The 26,626-nt window shown below is 40.4% G+C and overlaps 1 protein-coding gene across 1 annotated transcript in view; it reads left to right on the top strand.

Annotated features, from left to right (window-relative positions):
- The window catches only part of Abca13 (ATP binding cassette subfamily A member 13), a 484,842-nt gene that overhangs the window by 415,408 nt on the left and 42,808 nt on the right, over positions 1–26,626 (top strand). Inside the window, exons 57-59 of the mRNA XM_087584614.1 lie at positions 3,307–3,441; positions 9,286–9,389; positions 16,422–16,514. Of these exons, the coding sequence (XP_087440740.1) occupies positions 3,307–3,441; positions 9,286–9,389; positions 16,422–16,514 (332 nt within the window). The remainder of the gene's footprint in view (positions 1–3,306; positions 3,442–9,285; positions 9,390–16,421; positions 16,515–26,626) is intronic.

Raw genomic sequence — 26,626 nt, forward strand, 5'->3', positions numbered from 1 at the left:
CTTGGCAGGATCAATGGCTTCTTCTCCCATTGATGCCATCTTCTGCTACATATGTGGCTGGAGCCATGGGTCGCTCCATGTGTACTCTTTGGTTGATGGCTTAGTCCCTGGGAGCTCGGGGGCGGGGTCTGGTTAGTTGATATTGTTGTTCTTCCTATGGGGTTGCAAGAGTTTTTATCAGACACTATGAGCAAAGCTTCCGACAGACAGCATTTCCACTAACGACCCCACTTTAAATATTCTATAACTTTTTTTTTTGATACTTTGGGACTTGGTGTTGAAAAATTCAAAAGATGGCTTACCTTTCACAGCAGAATATGCTGATTTCCACAAACAAAACTTCTAATTGGGATGAAACCTGGTGAAATCTGCATTTTGATTTTCTCTGGGAGAGAAGCAGGCCCAGTTATTAGTCCTGTCTTTGTACATACCTACTCATTGCTGTAGAAATGCTTCTGCATGTTGCTTTCAGCATCTTCTCTGTAGACATGACTTGAATCTTACATTTCTTTTTCCCACTTGCCATGGGTTTTAAGAAGAGCTAAGTTTTGAGTGAAGAAGAATCAACTAGGAGATCTCTGGCAGAGTAGCGGTCACAGGATGGCCATCCGTTGAGAAATGCTTGGCTCCTTTCCCCTGCTCAATGTCTCATTTTCGCTGTGGATTTCACAGAACAGTTTTGCTATGGCCATCACACCTGCATATGGGCAGTCCTTGGCTCAGGAATCTGATGAGTGTGTATGCTTTTCTGAATAATCTTTTTGTCTACTGGACCTTCCCCAAAGTTCTAATGTGCACTGAATGTGTTGCAGCCTGAGTAATCGAAAAAATGAGTTCCAGTCTTCTGTTGAAAATGCAGCATGATTTCTAGAGCTTTCAGAGAAAACAAAAAACAAACACACACACACACACACACACAGAAACCATGCACAAGACCTTGTAACTTACAATGTTTTGTGATTGTGGGACAGTAATAGTTTGTGGCTTATGATGTTTTGGGGTCTAGGTAGCATTTGCCAGCCTCGATTTCTAGGATATTACATTGCCATTATTTTGACAGGGGCGCTGATTGCAGAAAAGATGGTGACAAGATGTTTCTCATTAGATCATTTTCAGTTATTTTTCTGAAAGTCACATTCACAGAGCATTAGATCAGACATTTGTTCCTGCACATTCTGGGATCTTCCCCATGATTAACTGCTCTGGGATTTGTAGTCTGCGCTATTTAACCTTTTGTGAAATTAGGAAAATATGACAACCATTTTCTGGTTTCATAAAAATAACCAACATCATTTGGCAAATTTATTAAGAAAGTATTTACTCTGAGGCACATTGCTATAAAGCCAGGCCTTTTCATCAGTGTTTTGCTTTGTTTCTCCCCTTTATTAGCTTCCTTTCATTCCTCTTCTGAATAAAATGCCTTTTATTGCAGTAAACATTCATAACACACATATGTTTTGAACATTTTCATAACTCTGAAAAGATAACCCAAATTTTTACTTTTTCTATTTCCGTTTGATTTTGCTAGTCCTACAGCTCTTTGTGTTCATGAAATATCTGTGTAACCACTGTGCTGCTCACTGAAGCAAAGGCTTCCTCTCCTAGGGAGCCTCCTTCCTCCCTCCATCTTGCAAAGGAACCTCACCAGGGACACTTCTGCTTTGTGATTCTGTGGACACCACGGGTTCTCTCTAATCCCTGCAGCACAGACTTTCTGTCTTAGAGTCTTTGCTGCAGTACCCCAATTAGCTGTTCACATTTGTCTGCTAATCCTGGATAAAATATTTTGAAGTTTTTATTTGCTCAGAAAGGCTTTTATTCAATTTATTTTAATTGGCATAATTGGACTGAATGAATACAGGAAAGGGGATGTTCTCTGTGAGGCAGTCTGGAGAAAAGGGCTCGAATGTTTTCATTGAGAACAAAGGATTAACCTTGAGATGGCTTTTTCTACCCAAGTTTTAGTTTCTGTGTGCCTTCGTTTTCCTCCACTCACACTGTTTGACCATGGAACAGTAACTGTATCTTCTAGTTCGATTGCTAAATTACCTGGAAGCCACACAATACAGACTGAATAATTTAGGTAAAAGATGTTATGATGCAAAATGTTTTGAAGTTTGTAACATATAGTTATATTATCGCCCTAAATTTTTATATGTTTGCAAAAAAAAAAAAAAAACCTATGGATGTTGGGGCCTAGCACTGTTTTATTTAGTGCCTTAATAACATCTGAAAAACAGACCTGCATTTATATCTGCATTAACACCTCAATTAATGTAGATTTTTATGTATATAAGAATTACATTTATATATATATATATATATATATTGCTTTGTTTCTCCTCTTCATTAGCTTACTTTCATTCCTCTTCTGAATAAAATGCATTTTATCACAATAAACATTCATAACACACACACACACACACACACACACACACATATATATATATATATATATTTGCACAGAGAGTTGGAAACAAACAATCAAAGAAAATGCCTTACTTGGTCCCATATAAGAGACAGATTTTTAAATAGATAAGAAATGGTTTAAGGTAAATTATCCTGGGAAGACCAACCTGAGTGTAGTCTCAGAGACTCAGCTGATGTGCATCAGGGACAACTGAGCTTTACATTAAAATGTAAGCATGAGTGGGTTGGCAGGGTGTATGTTAGGTTACAGATTGGGGTGGTAGAGAGGAGGTACATTGTGAGACTGAGAGTGAGGACTTTACTGCTAACCCTAATGGCCAAGGATGTAAGTTCTGGTGAACGATGTCTCGTCCTTTATGAAATGATTTGATAGTTTCCAACAGCTGTGAAGTGCTGGTCTCACCTTTCCCCAGCCTGAATACTATGTAAACCTAATTCTGTATGTGTAGCTTCTATCAATGGCCTACCATTGTAAAAGGTGCATTTGTTAGGTCTGCTTGCTTATACAGACGACTCCCCCCAGGGCCATTTCCCTTGAGGTTTTGGTGCCTCATTTTGTTCATTTCTTTTCTGTCCAGCTCCCTCTCAACCTTCCTTTGAGTTCCCTTTATTCTACTCACCTGAATGTGGATATTCGTCTATCCTCAGATTTCCAGATTTGTGTTTGACCATCCTAAGTGTCCATAGACAAGGGACCCTCTTCTCCCTGTCCTTTCTCCATTGCTCCCGTTCTTTAAAGTGAAATAGGATAAGGAAGGCCTCTGGTTCTCTGGGTGAGAGGAATACAGTCATGGTGGGAGGAAGCAGAAGTCAGCGGCAATCCAGGACACGTGGGTATCACGGAGACAGGTTCATGGACAAGCTTCTTTCTTCCAGGTGGCTGCAGACCTGGTGAGGCGCCTGCACCTTGAACTTCATGTGGATAAACATGTGGCCACTTACAGTGGAGGCACTAGAAGGAAGCTCTCCACAGCCCTGGCCCTAGTGGGCAAACCTGATATTCTTTTATTGGTGAGTGATTGGAATAGCCACAGTTGTGTCAATGCCTTAAACATGTGATGGAAATTATTTCCGCTGTTAGAACTTCACTAGAAACTTCAGAACTCGAGACACTGATTACTGACTCTATGGACTAAAAGACTGTGCTGCACTAAGTGAATATTTTCCAACGTATTGTAAGATTCTGGTGGTGTTTTACAAAAATCCGACATTTTTCTTTTGGTAGATTCACATAAAAATGTTGACATAAAATGAATATTAGCCTTCAGTTTTAATTTAAACACACACACATGTGTTTTCTTTAACATTTATTTATTTATTTTTAGTTCTTATTTATTTTTGAGATTATAATAAAATTGTATTTCTGATTTTTTTTCATCCCTCCAAAGCCTCCCATTTACCTCTCCCTGCTCTCTTTCCAATCCATGGTCTTTCTCTCATTAATTATTATTGCACAGATAGGTGTGTGTAAATACACACATATTTTTAAATATAACTTGATCAGTCTGTGTAATGTTACTTGTATGTATATGTTCAGGGCTGAATTTTTGGTATTGGATAATCGATTACTATGCTCTTCCCTACGGAAGACTATGTCTTCTCAAGAATTGCTTTGAAGTCCTATATATGGGTTTATATTTACTGTAGCTGTGGTGACATATACCCATGGTAATTCATAAGGATAGGCGTTAGAATTTGCCACATTTAATTTAGCATCTCTCGAAATCCATGTGCTAATAGCCCCTTTCACAGCTCTTAGTGATATGAGAGGTAGTAGTGACTGCAAGACAGTGGGTCTCCACATTTTTAATGCTGTGACCTTTTAATATAGCTCCTCATGTTGTGGTAACCCCGTCACAAATTCTTTTGTTGCTACTTTATAACTTTAATTTTGCTACTGCTATGAGTCACAATACAAATATCTTATATGAAACCTCCAAAGAAGTCATTATCCACATATTGAGAACCATTGCTTTAAGAGGTTTTACAAGACCATCTTTAGGTCATTATGGGAGGGTTCTAAGTAGGTAGCAAGATGCTTGTTTCAATACCTGGCCAAGAAGGACAAAGTATTGCTCCATTTCACCTCCCTGCTGAGATGTCCTGACTTGTCTTGATGTAGAACCTAAAGAAACAGGACCAGTCCTGGTTTTAACCTCTAAAATAAAACCAGATGAAGCAAACAGCCTTCTTTATATAAGTTGATTCTCTCAGTGGTTATAGTGATGGAAAGCCATCTAACACATCCATGCAGCATGGATACAGAGGAAGGCTGAGAGAGTTCTAGCAAGTGACAAAACAGGAGCATGGCCTTGAGTTAAGGCATCCTGTCACCTGTCTGGAAAGAGCCAGTTCAGGTTACTGTAGCTAGGGAGAGGGCGTTTTCTATCAATAAGTGGAGCCAATTGCTGTGCATTTAAAAATTGGTCTAAGTGTGCACAATCCCATTTAGACAAGTGAAGAATCTTGTTCTTACGCCATTGATAGTATTCTGATCACCATAGTCCATCGGAAGTTTCACCATGGAAGACAGTTTCAGGGGCATTAAAAGCCATCTTTTTATATTATTGTTCATACATGAGAATAGCATTTCCGTGAGGGAAGTTAATGAAGATCTACATTAGAAATAATGAATTCGTCATCTACTGGTTGAACTAGAAAATCTCCTTGCTCTTCATTTGCTATTAAAAGGTTCAATATCAATGCTATTTTTCATAACGGATATATTTGCTCTGATGCTGGCCTATCAAGATGAGGCAGACTGTGTTGAGCTTAGAGGTTCCTGGTATTCACCATCACTTCTGACTGGATACTCTCACATTCATCTAGGCATGGTATATTTCCTCAACACTGAAGGGGCCTCTACTCTGGAGCCATTTCCTTGTCTCGGTGTATACTCATGTATTTCTTCTTTTACATATTCTCATTCCCATTCACTGTGAGAACCCAGGACTCCAGCACAGTGGCCAAGAGAGAAGGTTTAGATGAGCACATTTGATCTTTTCTCTCTTTGTCTCAAAGTAGTACTCTTCTCTGTATCTGTCTCAGGAGGATGTTGAAAGCAGTAAAGAATCCATATTAAGTGTGGCACCTAGTGTCTGTTGAGTTACTGTGACAATTCAAGTCACCTGATTAAACAATGCCATGGCATTCTTTACAGAGGCAAGAAGGGCAAGAACCAGGAAAGTTTTGAATCACTGTTCAACCTCCTGTCTGAGCAATACCAGACCCTACTTATAATTTTTCTACTTTTTATTCAGTGCACATAGATCACTAGATTTCAGAAAAGACCAAGTGTTTATTTTCCTGTTTGGTCTTCCTCACCCATTTACCTTCTGCTTTCTTCTTTGGGGGAAGTTGATGGCCAGAAGCTCTTAAGAGATATCTGCTTAATGCTCCCTCCCTGCAAAAAGCAGAGACATGCATCACACAGCTGGGTAAGATTTCTTTTGAAAGTGGTTCAGATAACAAGTACTTGGGAGTTTATTGAAGAGGAAAGCTTCAGGTTCCAAGAAACTTCAATTTATTTGCTGTTCTTCAATAAATGATGTCCTTTCTAGTATCATAGATCTTTCTGGTGGAGGCCATTCTGAAAGTTTATGGAAGTAGAGGTTTCATTTTAAACACGTCAGGCTTTGCTCCCCTTACCAGGAGACCAAGAGAAATGAAACTGGTGTGAAAATGTTTCCCTTTTCTGCCTTTTATTGAAGTATCATTGCCTCAGACACACAAATACACACACACACACACACACACACACACACACACACACACCTCACACACTCACACTCAAATACACAAACACCCTACTGAGCCCTTTTGTAGTGCTCATAAGTGTATTTCTTAGGGCTGACTATTTCGTATTGGTTAACTTATCAGGAAGTTTTTCCCTGAAGAAAACTGATTCTCCCTTTCTCCACAACCATTGATTGCTGTAACTTTCCATGTAGACATTGGTTCTTATAGAATCTTCCCTTTCCACATTGTTATCTAGAGTGGTGAGATCATTGTATAAGCAGTCACACTGTTAAGATTTCGTGGGTGCAACTTCCTTGTACTTCTAAACAACACCATATGACAGCAGGCTTTCTGGTTCTCTGGCCCTTATAATCTTTTCTCCCCCCTAACGTGATGTTTCTGAGCCTTAGTTATAAGTTGGATTGTATCAACTGGGCCAGCTATCCCCTGGTCACTAATTCTCTGCATTGTGACCAGTTAGAGATCTCTGTAATAGACTCCATCTGTTGCAAAAAGCTGCCTTCTTGTTGAAGGATGAGAGTTATACTTAGCTGTGACTAAGATAAATGTTGTGAGAGGTTTTTTTTTCTTTAAAAAGCACAAAAATGTTACAGACATACGTTTTTGTTTTATTCCAGGTGTGAGTATATGGGACTGTTTCTCAGCAAGTGACTATGATTTGCCTTGTGCTCTAACAGGGGCATGAATTTACCAGCTGCAGATAGTTGCCGAGAGTGTGTGATGGTTGGAATTCTCAGGTCTTTTCAGAAGATTATATGAATGCTAGAGCCCCATAGAAGGGGCTGGTTGGCTGATGGGTGGTTGGGTGCTGTTGGTTGAGGTTTGTTAAGTAGCCATGCACAAAGAGATAATAAAAAGGAATTAGATATCCTGATGGTGAAGATCAAATTTGCCCTGTTTCCATCTATCCCCTTTTCTCTCTCACGTCGTGTTAGGGGGTTTGAAAGGGAAGAAAGAGAGGGATGGAGAAGGGTGGAAGAAAGAACGCAGAAAGTAGCTAAAAATCCTGTTACAGATAAACAGGTGGAATGGATTGAAAAATTATATTGGTATAAGAAAATATGATATGAGAGCAGTAGTAGGCTCTCTTTTAGGGACTGTGTTGTTTCTAGCTATGAATCACTGGATAGGTTTGCAATGGCCTGAGTAAATACCTTAAGTAATAATTAGACAGACAACAGTGCATCACTGGGGACATCTGATCAGGCTAGGCATGAATCAGGACCAAAGCTTACATCGGGATAAGCCTGCTGATTGCTCTTATTTCTTGAAGGCCTGCACAGTGTCTTCTAATACCATGAGTGCTAGCCTTCAGGGAGGAGGCTTCAAGGGCAGTTCCATCTCACTTCCTCCAAGTCCTGCCCAACATTTGTGTTTTTAGCAATAGCTGCTTATTTTAAGTTCTAGGAGGAGAGCAAGAAAGTTTCCCATATCCTGACCCTGATGCTTTGTTAGATGGTTTATGGCTCTTAGGATAGCATACCCCCCTTTGTGTCAAATCCATTGGGAAAAAGGAGCATAAACATAAATTAATATTTTCTCTGTCTTTTTCAAATGCCTTTAGCATTTCTTTTCCTCCTTCCTTTCTTCTCCTGCTGTAATCCTCAGTTCATGTCCTGCCACCTGCTGCATTTTTTCTATATCTCACTTCAAAGCACCTGTGTCTTACTGTTCCCTTCTCAAGAGTGTCTCACGTTTGATCCATGCATCTGACAGTTGGGCACTTCCACACACTGACGGATGTGAATACTATTCAGTAGATGTGTTAGTGCATGCCTGCATGCCACCATTCTTATCTCACTGACTTTGGCTGTGTACACGTGAGTGGACCTGCTGGCTGCCGTGATCATGTGGTTGTGCCCTCCACCATCAATCTGTTTCGACTGCTCTAATTTACCTTTGCTCCAGCAATGTATAAGAGCAGTCCTTTGGCCCTAGGGATGCTTTCTTTACTGCTCTCCTATCTTTTCCCCTTTCTACTGTGAGTAGATAATTTTCAATAGCCTCTGTTTATGACTCGTTCCTTGACTGGACCCAGTCTACAGTAAATACTCTGTTACTCTTATCATTCTGCTTGCTGACTTTCCTGCTTCAGAATTACCATCATCTCCTCCACCTCATTTCCGTCTCCTTTACAACCCCTGTTTTGTCCCTGGGTCGTTTCTCTGATTCTCTTGGCTTTCCTGGTTGTAATTACTTGTGTCACACTGAGATATCTGAAGATGACAACCTCCAGTCTTCTCACCCACTGCACTGTTCTTCATTACGCCAAGCTTGTTACTCAAGGTTACTATGTGCATCTCGTGGCATCATAGCTGCATGGACTGTCTCCTTGCTATCTCAGATCTGAAGCAGTCATCTCACAGGACTGTCCTAATAACTACTTTTTGGAGGGACACCATTCAGTCAGGTGAATCATTCAGGGCTATTCCACATGTGCACATACAACCTTGGCTACTCCTGTTAGGTGTGTGCAAGTTTTTAGCATGGTATGTCCTTTTGCAGCCCACAGAAGTAGGGCATGGCTGAAGCTCTGTTTCTTTTCTTGAAGGCACTTCCCCATATATTTATTCTTGTCTGTTCTCATCCTACAAAGGCTGTTTGTGAAGATATCTGTGTTTGTTCTTGTAGGCATCTCTTCAGGCATCCACCAAGGCAAAGAGCAACTGAGGCATACAAAGTATCTTGTCCTTACATACTATTTAACAGGGTTTAATGGCGGCTGTATACATGGAGAGTCTGGTCCTTAGCCTGTCTTTGTTGCTTCTAGTCTCATCAAACATTTCCCAGAGCCTAAGACCTCAATAATTAAGATATAATAATTATAATAATAATATATAAGAAGGATTATAGCTAGTTGCATTAATTAAGGCCTCTTGTGTGGTCCTCTGCAGGAATGGAGGAGCCAGGAACTTATATGTATCACTTCCCTTCTCTTTGCATTGTGAAGGAGGGAAGGGAAGCCAATGGAGAGTTCCCTGTTAGTAATGCAATGAGGGTTTCCTCCCAGCTAGGGTGTATACACATGGGACAGTAAATGTCCATTCCTGTCTGTGTTTACCAAATGACCAATACTGTGTGTTTTCTTCCTCATAGGATGAACCCAGCTCTGGGATGGACCCCTGTTCTAAGCGGTACCTCTGGCAAACAATAACACAAGAGGTTCGGGATGGCTGTGCAGCGGTGCTAACCTCTCACAGGTGAAATGTGCCTTCTGATTGCTAATTTCTGAACAAAGTTTGGTAGCAATGAGGTCACCCAGACAGTGGAAGGGAAGAGCTTTCATTAGTCTTCAGTCCCAAGAGTCCTTTGGGAGACCGGGGCAGAGAGTATGCCATGTGGCCAGCCTCTATAGAGGAGCAGAGTTAGAACTGGAGACTTTCCGTGATTTGTGTGTCCTTAGATCAACTCTAGCTGTGATTGCTCAGGTGAGGGCTGGACTCTGTCTGTCCTTCTTAAGGACCCCCAACTCATTTCTACCCAGGGTCACCCTGTTCCCACCTGTAAGTCATCTGAAATGCATGCTTAACCTTTTACTGGATTTCATTACAGAATTAATTTTGTATTTGAAATTCTCCTCCAGGGTCCCCTACTCAGATTAATGAAACACTTATGTGTCATACAGCAATACAAATGTAGATTTCAGGTAACCATTACATAGAGAGCGATAACATTTGGCTAATGACAACCCTGAAGATGAAATGAAAAAAAGATTATAAGCTTAGGCTTGATTTGCTTCCAGGTATAGCTAAAATATGTTTTGAAGAAGGTGTCAAGAACTGTTAAGATATGGAATTTGGCTTTTATGGGCATTTCATATTAATAGAATTATATGTCATGTGCAGATTTGTATCTGATCACTTTCATTTATAGAGTACATAATGTTTACCTACATTAGACTATATTACAGTATGTTTCTATCTTTTCCTTGCTGAATAGTGCATGATTAATCATGATTAATACTTTAAGAAATAGGGCTGGCACTATAGCTCAGTGGGTAAAACCGTTTGCTGTGGAAGTCTGAAGACCCAAGTTTGATTACCGAAACCCACGGTTTAAGGAGGAAATGCAACTTCTTAAAGCTGTCTTCTGGCCTTCCTACACATGCATATACCCGTAGTCACACATTGAGAAGAAGAAGAAGAAGAAGAAGAAGAAGAAGAAGAAGAAGAAGAAGAAGAAGAAGAAGAAGAAGAAGAAGAAGAAGAAGAAGAAGAAGAAGGAGAAGAAGAAGGAGAAGAAGGAGGAGGAGGAGGAGGAGAAGAAGGAGGAGGACGAGGAGGAAGAGGAGGAGGAGGGGGGAGGGGGAGTGGGGAGGGGGAGGCGGAGAACAACAACAATAACAATAACAACAATAACAACACACACAAAGACAATAAATAAAAAATAAACAAACATAAAGAGATTGACGGTGAAACCCACATCTATAACATGTGGTCACAATTATCAACACTTGTGTATGGGACATTTGCTATAGAAATTAAACCCTCATAGACACACAATATCATTACCTGAATCCATGCTTATAGTGGTAACTTTCCTCTTGGTTTTGGGCATTTTATGGCTTTGGAAAAAAAGTTTTCCATGTCAAGATTTATCCTTAGCATTCTACATTGCCTGGAAAGTTCTCCAGGTCCCCTATTCACACTTCTTTTGCCTGACCTCTGGCAAGCAGACATTTTATTGTTTTAGCATAGTTGTACGTTTTCCAGAAGTTGCACATCTGGCATCCCACACAAGCCTTTCAACGCTGGCTTCTTTCCTGATTCCCCTCATGTTTTCTCCTGGTTTGCAAGGCCATTCATTGCCTTTCAACAGCAAGCAATATTCTATTGTCTGGCCATGCTGCCGTTTATTTACCTGCTCACGTACTGACAGATGCTTTGATTACTGACAAGTTCGGGTAATTACGGGTAAAGCTGTTATAAACATGCTTGTGCAGGTTTTTATGTGGATGCTTTTCAGACCTTCTGAGTAAATGCCAAGCACCTTGATTGTTGGAGTGTGCAGTGAGCTAGTGTTTGACTTGCGAACGGTCTCCTTTTTCCTTTAGTGGTAATACAAATTAAACTGAAAGCCTCACACATACTAGGCAAGTGTTTTACTACTGAACTCTACTCCCTTCCCTCCTTTACCTTTTCTCTTGAGGCCAGTTGTCAAAGTTGTCAAGGCTGGCCTTCAATTTCCTTCCTAGTTCAGTTAGCCTCCTGTCTTAGACTCCCAAGTCTCTGTGACCATAGACCTTGATCTTGTATTTATCCTATATCATTTAGTTAGAAGATGTTATAAAAAGTGAGTATTATTGGATTCTGTAGTCAAGTCTCTTGTTGAATATATGATTTTAAATGTTTTTTGCTCACTGTCATTGGAAATATGAATAGTTAAAGTTTTTGATAATTTTAACTGCCCTGTGTTTTTATGGTTTGTACTTCAAAATTATAGCTAAGAACATTTTGCCCTGAATTCGTGAGAATGTTTGTTCTAAGACAGGATAATGCTGTTAGGTTTTAATAATCTTTGCTATATTTAAAGCTATTTTATGTACAGTATATGGGAAGAGTGTCAAGTTACTTTCATGCACTTGGATAGCCAATTGTTCCAGAACTGTTTTGGTTTTTTTGTTTTTGTTTTTGTTTTTTTTGTTTTTGTTTTTGTTTTTTTGTTTTTTTGTTTTTTTGTGGGAAAACTACTCATTCCCTATAGCATTATTGAAGGTGCTCTGTTGATAGTATTCCTCCTCCTTGTTGGGACGTGCTCCTGCCCTCAGCATACAGCACTGTCTCAATTCTAGGCCTTTCTAAGACGCTTCACCAACAAGCCGGTCACTTCACCAGCTTTCTTCCCCTACTGAAGTTTTCTTTCACTCAAAAATGTTTCACAGTGATTGGCTTTTGATACGTAATTTTCTTAGAAATGTTCTATAATTTTCAATAGTTTTGGAAAATTTCCTAGTTTTTTTTCTGTTGCTCCTTTTGATTTTAACTTGGTTAGACTTGGGTAAAGTTCTTTGTGATTCCTATCACTGATAATTTCTAGAAGCATGTGGATTACCTCTAACAGGGAGTATAGTCTATTTTCCCCTGTAACCTATTCCTGAAGAATGAACAGATTTGATGACATTGTATCTATAAATACTGAAAATAAGTTCGAAGTTATTGCTACATTTTAATGTACTATTTTTTCTGTTTTATTTCATTTTTCTTCCTCTGAGATTTATTCCAAAACTGGATGGTTTCTATCGATGTGAAATCTTCTGATTCTTCCCTCTCCAATTTTGAAATTGGGTGTAGGTTTCTGGTTAGTTCTTCAGTTCATATCCTGGCCCACCCTCTCCGGCCCTGAGTGACCTGTTGGTGATTCTGGGCAGGGAGATACTGACCCACAACTTGCAGGTATAGATAATCATCCTTTCATAGCGCAGTAGCTTTTTGGCATCATCCTCATGGAGTTACATAGCTCCGTGCTTTTAATCCATTCCTGGAGTTCTGAAGTGGCTGATTTCTTAAATGTGTCCTGCTATGTCACTGACTTTGGAGACGATTACTTGATTATTTCCTCACTTGGATGTAGCCAGAAGTGCCATAGCTGAGTTTTGTTTTCATTTTATTTCTCTTCCCAGTGGAAAATTTTGCTGAAATAAATACACTTGATAGTCATTTGACTTTATAATAATGTGTATATATTCTCGCTTTAGATGTTCACTTAGCTCTGGAATTTTAGCAGTTTCCCACTGATAACACTGACTCTGCTTACATCTGTTGCTGTCACCAGGATCGGGTCTTGAGGTCCAATGATAGGTCCTTATATGGGGAAAAATGATATAATGAAGAAAAAATCTTTTAATTTCTCACAATATATATGTAATTATTATAAGCTATTTTCTCAAAAAGACCATAAATCATTGCGATATCTCTCCTACATTCCTATTCATTTGCTTTCACATCAATATTATACATTTGCATATATACAGATTGATTTCTCCCTATTCATAGACTATAACGACATGAATAACTCAGTGTGAATGAAAACAAGGGAGGCCTTATGATTCACTGATTTTTTTATTAATAATTTTATTCATTTACATTTCAAATGATATCTCCCTTCCTGGTCACCCCTCCATAACTCCTATCCAATCCACCCTGTCCCCCTCCCCTTTGCCTCTAGGAAGGTGCTCCTTCACCCACTCAACCACTCTCACCTCACCACTCTAGAATCCCCCTACTCTGGAGCATCAAGCCTCCACAGGACCAAGGCCCTTCCATTCCATTGATGTCAGATAAGGCCATCCTCTGTTATATATGTATCTGGATCCATGGCTCCCTCCATGTATACTCTGCTTGGTGTTTTAGTTCCTGGGAGCTCTGAGTGGTCCAGTTAGTTGATATTGCTCTCTCTGTGGGGTTTCATTCACCTTCTGCTCTTTCAGTCCTTTCCCTAGCTTTTCCACTGGGGTCCCTGGGCTCAGTCCCATGGTTGTCTGTGAGTATCTGCATCTGTATTGGTCAAGTACTAGTAGAATCTGTCAGGGAACAGTCCTGTCAGCAAGGGCTTCTTGGCAACAGCAGTGGTGTTATGATTTGGTGTCTGAGATGGGATGGATCCCTAGGTGGGACAGTCTCTGGATGGCCTTTTCTTCAGTCTCTGTTCTACTTTTTGTCCACTTTCAGGCTACCTATAGTCTTCTTACTATCAAGTAAATAATTAAATACATACATACATACATACATACATACATACATACATACATACATAGTTCTCTGCCCTGACTGAGCTCTGGGCTCAGGATTTGTTGGACCAACATGCTGTGGTGTTCATGTGTTCAATATGTGATACAATTCACTTAGACCTGCTACATTATTTACTTTGAGGTTGGAACTCATACCAATAATGATGTGGACGTCTGTCTGTCCAGAGTGCATTTAAGAAAGTAACACAGGAACGACTTGATGTTCTTCCCACAACACAATCAGAAACCCGTTAAACACAGGTTAATGTCAAACGTAGATTAATTTTTAAGCTTTGCTTACAGTGGTAAACTTTTGTAAATGATTGTTGAGTAGTGCAACTTTAAAAGCCATAGAATCCCGTTAAAGTGTGAGATGCTTAGGCAGGACTCTCAGAGAAGCCTCTGAGGTCTTGAGTGCGAATGACCTTTTCTGTGTGCCTCCCTGTCTTCTTAGTAAACTTTCTATTTCACTTCACCCTGATTCACCTGAAATTCCTTCCTGCGGAGTAGTCAAGGAAAGAGCAGATTCAACTTGGGGTTTCTACAGGGCAGGGATGTCCTCAGGCTCCCAGCAGCAATCCTTGCTAGAGGAATCATAAATAAGTGGTTATATAAGTCATAGTTTGCATTTCCCAGTTCCTAGAATATGAATCATTGCCAAATATAAATTGCAAGGTGTATGGCACTTTTAATCTACTGTCCATATGCAGGATGACCCATTTTGAATTTCTGCAGGAAATATCTGTAAGCAACTGCACACTTTATTGATTTGACAGCTCCTTATTTTTCCTTTGGACTGGAATAAAAGGGAAAGGACATTTGCTTTACAATACAGAACTTGGGATTGGTCAGCTCCTGGTCTGTTGATTTATTTTTTAATTGTTTAGTAACTATTTAGTGTACTAAATTGGATTTTTAATTTTATCGATTCTTTGAGAATTGTAGAAAATGTATATGACCATCTTCATCCTCCAGCTCCCAGACACCCCTTCACCTTCCTTACTTGTCCAACTTTTTGTCTTCAATTTTATTTAATCCACAAAGTCCAGTTTGTTCTGTTTGTATTGTTTGTGGGAGTCGGGCTACTCACTGGAGCAGAGTTCATTTACTCAGGGTCACACGATTGAAGGAGACCTACTGACTAGGAGTAGGACTTAATTGTCACCTTCCCCCTCCTTGCCGGGATTTTGCCTGGCTTGAGCTTTTTCAGCTTTTCTGTATGCTGCCATGAGCACTGTGAGCTCATATGTGCAACTGCCCTTTGTTGTCTAGAAGATGCTGTTTCCTTCAAGACACCCACAACCTCTAGCTCCGACCTTCTTCCCCATCTTCCACAATGATTCTCAAACCTTGAGTGAGTGGGTATGATGTCGACATCGCATTCAAGGACAACTATTCTGCAGTGTCCATTAAATGCTAATTTACTGGGTTCTGACTCTTGTTAGAAGACTGGGGTTTTGAATTGTCAAGTGTATGCAATTTCTATCTCTTCCAGAATTTCTTCTACATCGTTATGTTTAGAAAGTTCATCCCCATATATAAATCACTTCTGTCTTTCTACTACCTGTGGTATGCTTGGGTCTCTTTTGTTCTAGTGCCTTTTCTCTGGTGTTTATTTAGTGTGTCCATCTTTGTTACAACCTATTCTCTCACAATCTTCCCTCACAACTTATTCCACAATTTCCTTCCTCTAAGTAATTCTAAGTTTAGTTTTCATCTTATGGGGGTAATTGCATTTTGATTTGTATCAAATTGCATCAGCATATTACAATTTATGACTCATAGTTATAATAGTTATAAATTATAAATCTTTATAATGCTATACTAATATTAAAATAGTTTTATACTTTAAAGAAATTATAGTTACAAGGTAAAAGTATATTGCTAGTATTTTATATTGTAGTTTACATGCTATTAAAACACAAAACTGTTTTAAAATTATGGAGTCTAATGAAATGTTTTTTTTTTACAGTTTAATACATTGTTTTCTTAAAATAGAATGACATCACTTTCCACCTTTCCTCTCCTCCCTCTGGCCCCTCCCATGTAGCCATCCTCCAGCCTCTCTCATGTCACCTCATTGCTTTCAAATTGATAGCTCCTTTTTCTTTGATTATTATTGACACACTCATACATATTATGTATATGTCTGCAAAAATATGTAAATAGAACTGATAAGTCATTTTGTTGTTTGTGTGTATATGGGTCCCAGGCTGACCCCTTTGTATTGGATAACAAAGAAGAGGACTCATATTTTATTCATTTTCAGATTATAAGTTTCTTATTTTTGAAATATTCATCCTTTTCCCTGTTATTGATTCTATTAACTCAAGATTTCATGTCTGCTTGTCAATAAAGTTACATAATTCTTTGTAAAGAAACCACATATGGTAAAAGTTACATAATTTGGATCAATGGTAGTTTTGCTTCCTCTTTATGTCTGAAGCTTGATCAAGGTTCACACCTTGAGGACACAGCTCATTTCTATTTGTTTATTTCCTCACAGCATGGAAGAATGCGAGGCTCTGTGTACCCGGCTGGCCATAATGGTGGATGGCAGCTTCAGGTGTCTCGGGTCCCCTCAGCACATCAAGAACAGGTATTGAGTCTCTTTGTCTGGTTCAGTGTTTCTTGTCAACCCCGCAGCTTGATGCCCTGTTGTAACAAGGGGCTCTTTCCAAACTGTTTGGTCCAATTAATTTCTCTTGGCATTCAGTAGTGGATGAAGGTCCTGGGAAGCTTAGGGCCAGTTGAAATAACTATAATTATCAAGTCAAAGACACAGCAATTCCCAGGCAGTTTCCTTAAAACATTTTGCTCCCTTTTCCCCAGAAGGCACTGTGCCCTCGTTTTGACAAAAACTGTGAAGAGAAGATGATTGCAGGGTCCAGATTAGGTCTAGAGGAAGAATGACCTCCTCACTCACAGAGGGCTTCATCAAAGGGTGGTACCATACACACCTCGCCCGCAGTGTGTTAGAATGCCCATTTTACCGTATAATGTATGCTGGGAAAGGTGTCTGACCAGACAAGAAGTTGACAGAGTCATTGTGGTTCCCTTTTTCTATGACTGATGAAGAACTAAAGACTTTTTCTTGTGTTTATAAATCTGTTAGATCTCTCCCCCACTAATCATCTCTCTATTTCTTCCTTTCATTTACTCCATGGAAGCTTAATTATTTTCTAATGAGTTTCAGTGAGCACTTGTTATAACCTTTTTTTTTTTGAATGCCTTAAATAATTTTGAAATTATTTGTGTGTGTGTGTGTGTGTGTGTGTGTGTGTGTGTGTTTGTGTGTGTGAATAAGAGTAAGGGTTAAGGGTATATATACATTTGTGTAAGGGTATGTTCACATGTGTATGTAAGGGGTTGTGCAGGTGTCTATAGAGGCTACAAGTGACATTGGACCCCTTGGATTTGGAGATTCAGGTTTGGGTGAGCCATCTAATATGGGTGCTAAGATCCAAACTGGTATTTTGGTAGAAGGGTAAGAGGTCTTGGTTTCTGGGTCACCTCTCCAGCTCCACTGAATGATTTTATAATCTCCTTTAAATTATTTCATCATGATTTTATAGATAGTAATGTAGTCTTCCCTTCCCCTTTTTTACACAATACATCCTGATTACAGTTTCCCCTTCCTTCCTTCTTCCCAGTCTCTCCCTGTTTTCCTCTCATCCTTCTGTCCATGGAGTAATTTAGCCTTTCATGTTGATACATCTTTTTACTTTCATTTAATATTTTTAGGTTAGAATTATGCACCATTCTTGGCAGTTTCATGTACCTGCTCTATGTATGTGTATGTGCACACATATATAATGTGTAACTACCTTTCCTTTATGGAAACCATTATCACTCAGGAGGGAAACAGCATATGAGGGGTGGATGCTATGTTTCTAGAGGCTCTCTGTGGGGCAGTGTGGTATAGGGAGGGTCTACCTTGCTGTTTCTTATGCTTGTGGCCCATCATTTGGCAGATGAACCTGTTAGAAGCCATTGATACGATGTGCTCTGCTAACCTTTATTAAGCATCATCAGAAAAAATAACACTTCACACTCCGTAACCTTTATGAATGCTTTTATAAAGCTTTATCGCCTGTTCAGATTGTCAGGTGATTTATTAATTCAAGTCCAGGTGCCTGCCTTTTGGTTCTTTGCTAAAGTTAGCCACAAACATCAGGAGGGAGAAGCTCATAGGAAGAGCCATCTAATAGCTGAAACCGTCTGCAGTCTTAACACTGGCTACCCATTCTAAATTTTGGTCCTGATAGTGTGAGTTGTAGTTGAGCTCAGTTGCTGGTGAATGTAAACTATAAAATTTATTCAACAAAACCTGGTTTGTGGGGTAGCCATTAGAATATGGAAGTTAATACAGTTTTTAAGAATGGACTTTATATTGTTCTGTAACAAATAAGCCTTTAATAAATAAACACTTACAAATGCTATTGTGATAAAAGCATAAGGGATTGCTCCTGGATTTCTATACCTGGGAGTCAGTAACACCATACGCAACTGATGTGGAAAAGAGAAACTGATGTAGGCACCCTTCCTCCTCTTCATCCTTGGAAATAAAGGGAAGAAGGTATCAGTAACTTCGTGCAAGGAGCACGGAACTCACTCTTGTCACCCCTAGCCCACCTCCCTGACACTGTAGGGGCATAATCTAGGAACAGGGATATCTTCTTGTGCTGTAGTAAATATTAAAAATTAATTTGTGACACCAGGCACCATGTTACACTCCTTCCTGCTACTCTGCCCCCGGCAGTCTCTCCACCTCCATGGCTATCCCTACATTTGTGCCAGCTACTCTCTGGACCCAGGAGCAGCCACCTTCTTGCGACTCTCTGCTGCAAACTCTCCTCACATTCCCAGTATCCACTTCCTGTGGTTATTGTCACAATTCCCAGTATCCTGGTAAAAATCAAAGCTCTAGAAGCTTGTAATTTATTTATGTTTTAGTGGATATTTTTCTATTTACATTTCAAATGTTATCCCCTTTTCCCACCCCTTCCCACTTCCCCTTCCTGACATTCCCCTACACTGGGAGATACAGCTTTGGCATGACCAAGGGCTTCTCCTCCCTTTGGTGCCCAACAAGGCCATCCTCTGCTACATATGCACCTGGAGCCATAAGTCATTCCATGTGTACTCTTTGGATGGTGGTTTAGTCCCTGAGAGCTCTGGTTGGTTGGTATTGTTGTTTTTATGAAGTTGCCAACCCCCGCAGCTCTTTCAATCCTTTCTCTAACTCCTCTGATGGGAACCACATTCTCAGTTCAATGGGTGGCTGAGAGCATTCACCTCTGTATTTGTCACGCTCTGGCAGAGCCTCTCAGGAGACAGCTATATCAAGCTCCTGTCAGCATGCACTTCTGGGCATCAGCAATATTGTCTGTGTTTGGTGGCTGTATGTGTATGGGCTGGATCCCCAGGTGGGGCAGGCTCTGATGGCTATTCCTTCAGTCTCTGCTCCAAATTTTGTCTGCATATCTCCTCCTATGAATATTTTTGCTCTCCCTCTAAGAAGGACTGAAGCATCCACACTTTGGTTGTCCTTCTTTGTGAATTTCATGTGGTCTTTGGATTGTATCTAGCTTTCGGGCTAATATCCACTTATCAGTGAAAGCTTGTAATTTATCAATCAGATTTATATCAGTAAATTCTCACTCTACAAAATGTCCACACTATAAACCAATTGATAATGATATAAACTGCCCATGTAGATAAGACAAATTGTCCTGTAATAATCCATCCCTTATAAGATATTCATAGCTACCTGTGACTATTAACGCCACACGGGGGTGGGTCATCCTTCTCTTCCTTCTCCTCTCTCTGTGACCTCTCAAAAACTTTGTCCCCGCCTTTCTTTTTCATTTCCCAATCATAGACCTTGCCTTATCTTGTGCCTGCCCTCACCTGCATCAGTACACACTCCTGCCTCAGTTTGTGGCAATGACTTTTCTGCCCACTCTTTGTTAGTAGTTTGGGTCAACTTCCCTATACATAGTGTCCTATTGCTGTACTGTTGTCCCTCCTACCATGTATGTATGACTTCTTTCCTTGGGATCTAAGCATAGCCCACGTGCACCTAATAATCCAAGAAGGTCCCCTGAGAAAACATACTCATTCTTCTGCTGCTATCTAGATACCCAGTCTCACCCTGTTGCTTACTCAAACCAGACTTTTTCTTTTTTCTTTTTTCCTCATAGCTTTAAAAGTTCTACAGATCACAAATCAGCACCATTGCAAAGATAATGTGTTCCTCAACTTTCCCAGATAGGCCACACAGGCAATATGGGAGACCATGAATGTCACTCTACAAACAGTTAAGGACATTGAAAAAAATGTGCACAATGGCCTCCAGTGTTTACATTGGAATCAGGTGACATGGTTCAGATGGTCATGGAATTAGGCGGACTATGGCATTTGGGCATAGCTAATTAGGTGTATGGGAACCCTAGGTTAAAGGGAAAGATGAATGGCAGCCTACTTTATAAAGTCCCAATTGGAAGGCAATGGGATTGTGGACACTATATCAGCTGGTTTCCTTTATGAAATAAATTTATAGGGGAACTTTACTTTCTTTAAATGTACCACTCATGGAGGGAAAGTTATGCAGAACTAGTACCCCACCACCACCACCACCACCACCACCACCATACACACACACACACACACACACACACACACACACACACACACACACACTGTAACATTGGAGCACACAAAATATAATGACCTGTCCCATGATCACTGAAGCTAAGCCTTGGGGCCATTGCCCTATGAAGGTCACTGGCGATAATGTACAGAGGAACTCAAGATGCTTAAGCTTTGCCAAGGTCCTGGACTGCCCCCTCCATTGCATGGTGGAGTTTAATCTTTCTTAGAGTAGTGACTGTCATCTTGGTGCCATTCTGAATGCCATCTGTTTGCAACATGTATAAGTTTGGGAGTTCTAACACTAGAAACTGTGGTTCTGGACTCAGAGCTACTCACAAAACTCTGTGTAACGACGACCATTGCCTGTGGCAAAGGGCCCAGAAGAAAGGGCAGTAGGGGACCCCTAACGGAGGGGCTGTGTGAAAAGCAAGCTCTTATTTTTATTCTCATGTTGGTTTTTACCCAAGCTATAATTTAGGAAATGTTATCGACATGAGGGCTTTCAGTAAATAGGAAGCTGTTTTCCTTTTGACATTTAATAATTTCCTTAGCAAACAGTCTGCAGGTTGCGGGACAGCCTATATGCACTTTGGTACACACAGTTTGAAGCACATGTATGCCAGGTGACATCACACATGCTCATGGGGCATGCGCCCTAGAGATTCTACACACTGTGGCAATCTGAGCAGGAAGAGTACTTTAAGTTTTAGGAATGTGGATGTCTCTCATGCCTTGATGAATAGCACCAGTTGGCAAAAGGAAGATCAAATACTAGATTTCATTAGTTAGAAACCTGTGACTGGGGAATCATAATAGGAAAGGAGGTAGAAAAAAATTAAATTTCAAAGTTGCCATGAAAGGAAGTCCTCAGGCAGAATAAACTTAAGATGCCTGTGCTGAATATTCCTGGGAGAGTTATGGGCTTAGGGACCTTTACTAGAATTGCTCCAATGACATCGCTTTTCTTGTAGATCAAACAATTCCTTTTTATGTGAAGTTGTCTTGAGCATGTAAGATGCTTCACAGGTTTCACAGCCCTTGCAACAGTCCCACCCAACTGCAACAACAAAAAAATAAAACAAAATAAAAACATTGACAGATGTCTCCTGGGGAGCTGCTTCAGGCTGACCTTGGCTGTGTCAGATAGTTATTTATTCTGTGTTCTCACAAAACATACAGATTAAGATGCATCAAGTTGGGAAAATAAGGACTTAGATTTCCAGAAGAGGATTGGGTAAAGGTTCCTCCCTTTCCTTGCTCTTTGGCTAAGAGGAGAATAGATCATTTCAGGAGAAAGAAACAAATGAATGTCCTTTCCCACAGGCTTATCTTTTGTGGACTGGGTTGACCTTGCTTTGTAGAGCCTCTAGGGTCCTCAGGAGAACTGCACACTTTTTTAAAAAATATTTATTAGATATATTTCTTTACTTACATTTCAAACGTTATTCCCCTTCCTGGTTTCCTGTCCATAGCTCGATTCCCTCCTTTTCCCCTTCACCATATGGGTATTCCCTCTATACATCCCCCTTATTGCCCGCCCCCATATTCCCCACATGCACACTTTCTTTCAGCCCCAGTGTAGCCTTGTGTGTGAAGCCAATGGAGTGTGCACTCTCTTATCCAGGGTTTCTTGAAGGATCCTTTCATGCTCTTTCACATCTTGGGCCTTTTATGGCTTGTCCTCTCTCCCGGACCACCTCCCATCTGTGACTGCTCAGTAGTTTTGTCACAGATGCTCAGGGCCAGTCTTCCTCCCCTCTTTCTGTGGCCTTGTTGATGCCCCTCATTTTCCTCCGGTGCCTTTACCTTTGCTTGGTAGAGTTGGCCTCCTTTTCACCTTTGGTGCATGATTACCTCTCCCTTCCAAGTGACCTACTTGATCAAATTTAATTTCCTTGAATCTTCCCCCTTACAACTTGCAGCTGGCATGTTCTGAGCGAACACAGGCTTTGCTCTTTATCTGTCTTCAGCGTTCCTTTGTGCTCAGCATTTGTGTTATTTAATTCTGTGACAGCCTGTGCTAGAAAGAAGCCTTGGCTTAGGAACATACAGGAGAACTGTACCAAGAAGAACATACATGTTTCTAAAATGCTTAAGCTTTGCTTCACTAGTTATATAGTCCTATAATTGTGGAGATCACCCATTCCCAATTTCCTAAATACTGCTGTCGTGCTTTATTCTCAACCTTTGAGCCTTCATGGTATCCTTTTCTAAGTGTTTTCTATGATACTTGTAGGTAGATAAATATTAACTTGAACCTTAAGAGCTGAGATCCGAACAAGTTCAAATTTAAAAATCATATGGTAAAGCCCTATGGTGGTTTAAATGAAAAAAAAATGTCCCCCAGAAGCTCATGTACGTAAACACTTGATCCTCAGTTAAGAAACAGTACTGTTTGGGGAGGTTATGTAATGGAAACTTAATGGAACGTATGCTATTGGGGCTGGGCTTTGAGGATTTATAGCCTCACCCCATTCAATATCTGTTTCTCTTTCTAGTTCCTTTATGTGACTGACATGTGATCTTTCAGCTTCCTGTTTCTCCCTTTTGCTGCTCTTTTCCCTCTCGAACCATGGGTTAAGTAAACTCTTCCTTCTGTAAGCTGCTTTTGGTCACAGCAACAGAACAGTAACTAATACACTCCATTATTTCAATAAGAAGGAGCCAATAATGAGATCCTGCTGGTAGGAATCACTATCAAGTGATATCACTATCTTGAGTCTTCCTGGTTTTGCTTAGTACTGACTGCTCCCGGTCCTGAGAGTAGTAGAAATGGCAAGATCCTTTCAAAACAAGTCTTGACTTCTAGTCAGGCTTATAGTGCCTTTTCACGGGTGAGTGGTCATAGGGGAAGTTACATGTTTTTCCTCCCTACAGACTTTGATCTCCTGCCAGCTCCTCCTTTCTCTTCAACTCCTGTAATCTTTGGTCAAGAAGTCCTTCCATCCATACTCCAGCAGGTGGGGATATGGCCAACCATACTTTGAGAATCTTTCCAGAGCACTCCCCAAATGAATTCTTTCTCTTTCTCTTCTTGGTCATTGTTAAAAGACTTCCTACATGCATTTTGCTCCTTTTGGAGAACAATTCCTTTCCTGATGTATCTTCTCCTTTCCAGTAGGCTGGGTTCCTCTTCCACACTGATATAAGTCTGGCAGGCTTTATTTTTAGGAAGGGGAAGGTTACAGTGTAATGAAAGGATCTTCTTCAGATTCAGGAGTCCCTAAGACATTCCTTTCTCTTCTTTTTGCCCTCCCTCCCTTGGCTCACTGTCAAAGGCAAAGCTTATCTCATAAAATTTCAAGAGCAATGCTTAGCCATGATGTCGTTCCATCTCTTGTGTTACTTGTACTTTTCTTTTTCATTCTTTCTTCCCCAGGCCATGCAATCTTTCCTCTCTCCTGTTGCCCAGATTTATCTGGTGGATGTTCATTAGCACTGATTATAGTCCGAGGTCCTACAGTAGTCATGCTGCTACAGTATTTGTAACAAACTCATCACAGTGTTAGCTATGTTCCAGCTTAAGGTCTCTGTATGGAGGGAAGACTGTATTCCTCCCTCTGATCCTATGGAATAACTGTTTATTGTGACTCTCACTTTGTAGGTTCAGAAAAGAAGACGAGTCATAGAAGGACTGAGCAACTTTCTCAGGGTCACATGATAATAACTCCAAGAGCTAGAATGTGAGCTTCATCATTTTGGCTCCACTTGATTTGTGATGTACAACCTATTTAATCCTTACTGGTGTATGTCTCATACCTGGGGGGTGGGGGGAGAGCTAAGATACAGTTACTCCAGAGAAGAGTCACAGTGTCTTCCCTACTGCTGAAGCACACCCCAGAGCCATATCGATGTGGACTGACACCTGTCATTGTCACTGAGTCTTCCTTTACATGTTCACAGGCTTCTCCTTCTTTTCAAACTGTATGCTGATAGGATGTCTGCATCTTTTATATTCAAGATAGAAAGGGCATTTATAAGCTCATCCTTTGCAACGGTTCCACAAAGAGTTGTAGACACTCATCATCCTTTTCTTCCTTTCCTCTGAAATATATTTTTCTTTATATTCTGTGTCTTTCTCACAGTTTAAAAATATGTCCCTTTAATTTTTACGTATGTATTTTTTAATCTGTCTGTTTCCAAGTTCGTGCGTATGAGTGCGAGTATCTGCAGAGCCTTCAGATTCCCCTACAACTGGAATCACATGGAGGTGAGCTGCCTGGCACGGGTGCTGGGAACAGTATGTGGGTTTGATCAAGTAATACTCACTTTTAACCTCTGAACTTCTCAAGTCTGCATAATCTTCCTGTTTAATAATGACACCACGCCATTCCCCTTTGTGACCTCCCTCAAACAGTTTTCTAATTTCTGCTATATATTTGAATATTTATTTTACTGTTAAGTTGTGAACGCTCTTTCTTCAAGTAAAAAGAGCGCCGGACACTCTGATATAGGCAGATTCACTCACTTGGCCATGTTAACTTTTGTACATGATGACCATCCAATGGCGGGATACTAGCATTGGTTCACTGACTTGGCAGCAGATAATAGAGGAGAGAAGCCTTAGGAAAGCATGAAAACAGTGAGCCTGCTGGTATTTTACCCATTAAATCTTGGGTTCTATTAGTTTCTTCACTATCCTGAAGTTTGAAGAAATACAGACGGGAAGCTGCCTACATTGCTATCTAAGATAAAATTGGATCCTCATGACTAAGAGGGATGTAAGAAACAAAACACAAAAGAAACAAAATCAAAATGATGTTAGATGGGCTCCCAGAAATATGGATCATTTTCCCAATTTTTTTCAATTGAAGGTGAGTTAGGTTGAGCAGTCTCATGATAAGTGCCATGCTTCTGAACAGCCCTGTATAGTCAAAGTCACTGCAATGAAGCATGTAGTGTCACATAAGGTGATGTATTAATTTACACCTTTTCAAACACCCAGAGCTTGTGAGCTTGAAGAAAAGTACCATTCTTCAAGCTTTGAAAAGAAAACCCACCAACACCCTTGCAGAAGAATGTATTTCTTTTACATTGTGGACATGATTTTATGAGTGAGCTTATCAGAGTCTCTCTCTGTCTCTGTCTCTACCTCGCTATTGTACATGAAAGCATACGTATGTGTGAATGTATGTGTGCACACGCGCATAAGTGCATGCCCGTTCTAACCTCTTTGGGTACTGATATTTTGTCTCAGGCAGTTAGGGATGCGTCCTGTAATCTTCTGAGTGTTATACCCTGAGCAGTCCTGACAGCCCTGGTAGCTGCCTTCACTGAGAACATTCATAATGCATCTTCAGGGAGCCAGCAACAGCTGCAGGCTGCACCTGCTTCTTTTCCTGGCCTCGGAACTGAGTGAAGAAGACTTAAGACTGAGAGTCATAAACAGTCCCCTCAGGAATAGAAAAACCAGCAAGCTTCTGACAGTGGACTTTACAACCTGAAGTATACTGGACCAACTCCTGACTTGGGAGTGGGGGGGAGAAGGTCGTTTAGTTATAAGTTATAACAAAGGTTTTTAAAAAGTAAAGAAAATCCATATGAATGTGAGAATTTTATTATCTTGAGCTGTCAAACTGGGAACCACTACCACTGTAAGTATGCTTGTTAGCCACGTAACGCAGAATATAGTCTTCTGTAAGGATGCTGGGGGATTTTCTTTTCAAAACTAAGAAGAATGGTATTGCTCTTTGAGCTTACAAGTTCTGACTGTCTGAGAAGCTGCAAATTAATATACTCTCTTATGTGACACCATATGCTCCATTGTGGTGGCTTTAATTTAATGCTTTTATAAAACCTTACTATAAACATAAAAGCTCAGATTAAGACTCCATCACCAAATAATGAACTGTCTCCCTCAAATGTGAGAGAGACCATCCGATATACTTATGTCAGTTTCACAGATGGGAACAGAAGTTGCTGTATGAGCATACGAAATGGCTTATGCTGCGACGGGGAGCTCTGCATTCAAGAACTATTGAATACCACTCTCAAACGTCTTACTTTGGTTTAAAGCAGCATATACTTCAGTTGCTCTTCCAATAATCCACAGTG

This window comes from Rattus norvegicus, chromosome 14, assembly GCF_021556685.1.
Source record: "Rattus norvegicus strain SHRSP/BbbUtx chromosome 14, alternate assembly SHRSP_T2T, whole genome shotgun sequence".
In the NCBI taxonomy this organism is placed as follows: domain Eukaryota; kingdom Metazoa; phylum Chordata; class Mammalia; order Rodentia; family Muridae; genus Rattus; species Rattus norvegicus.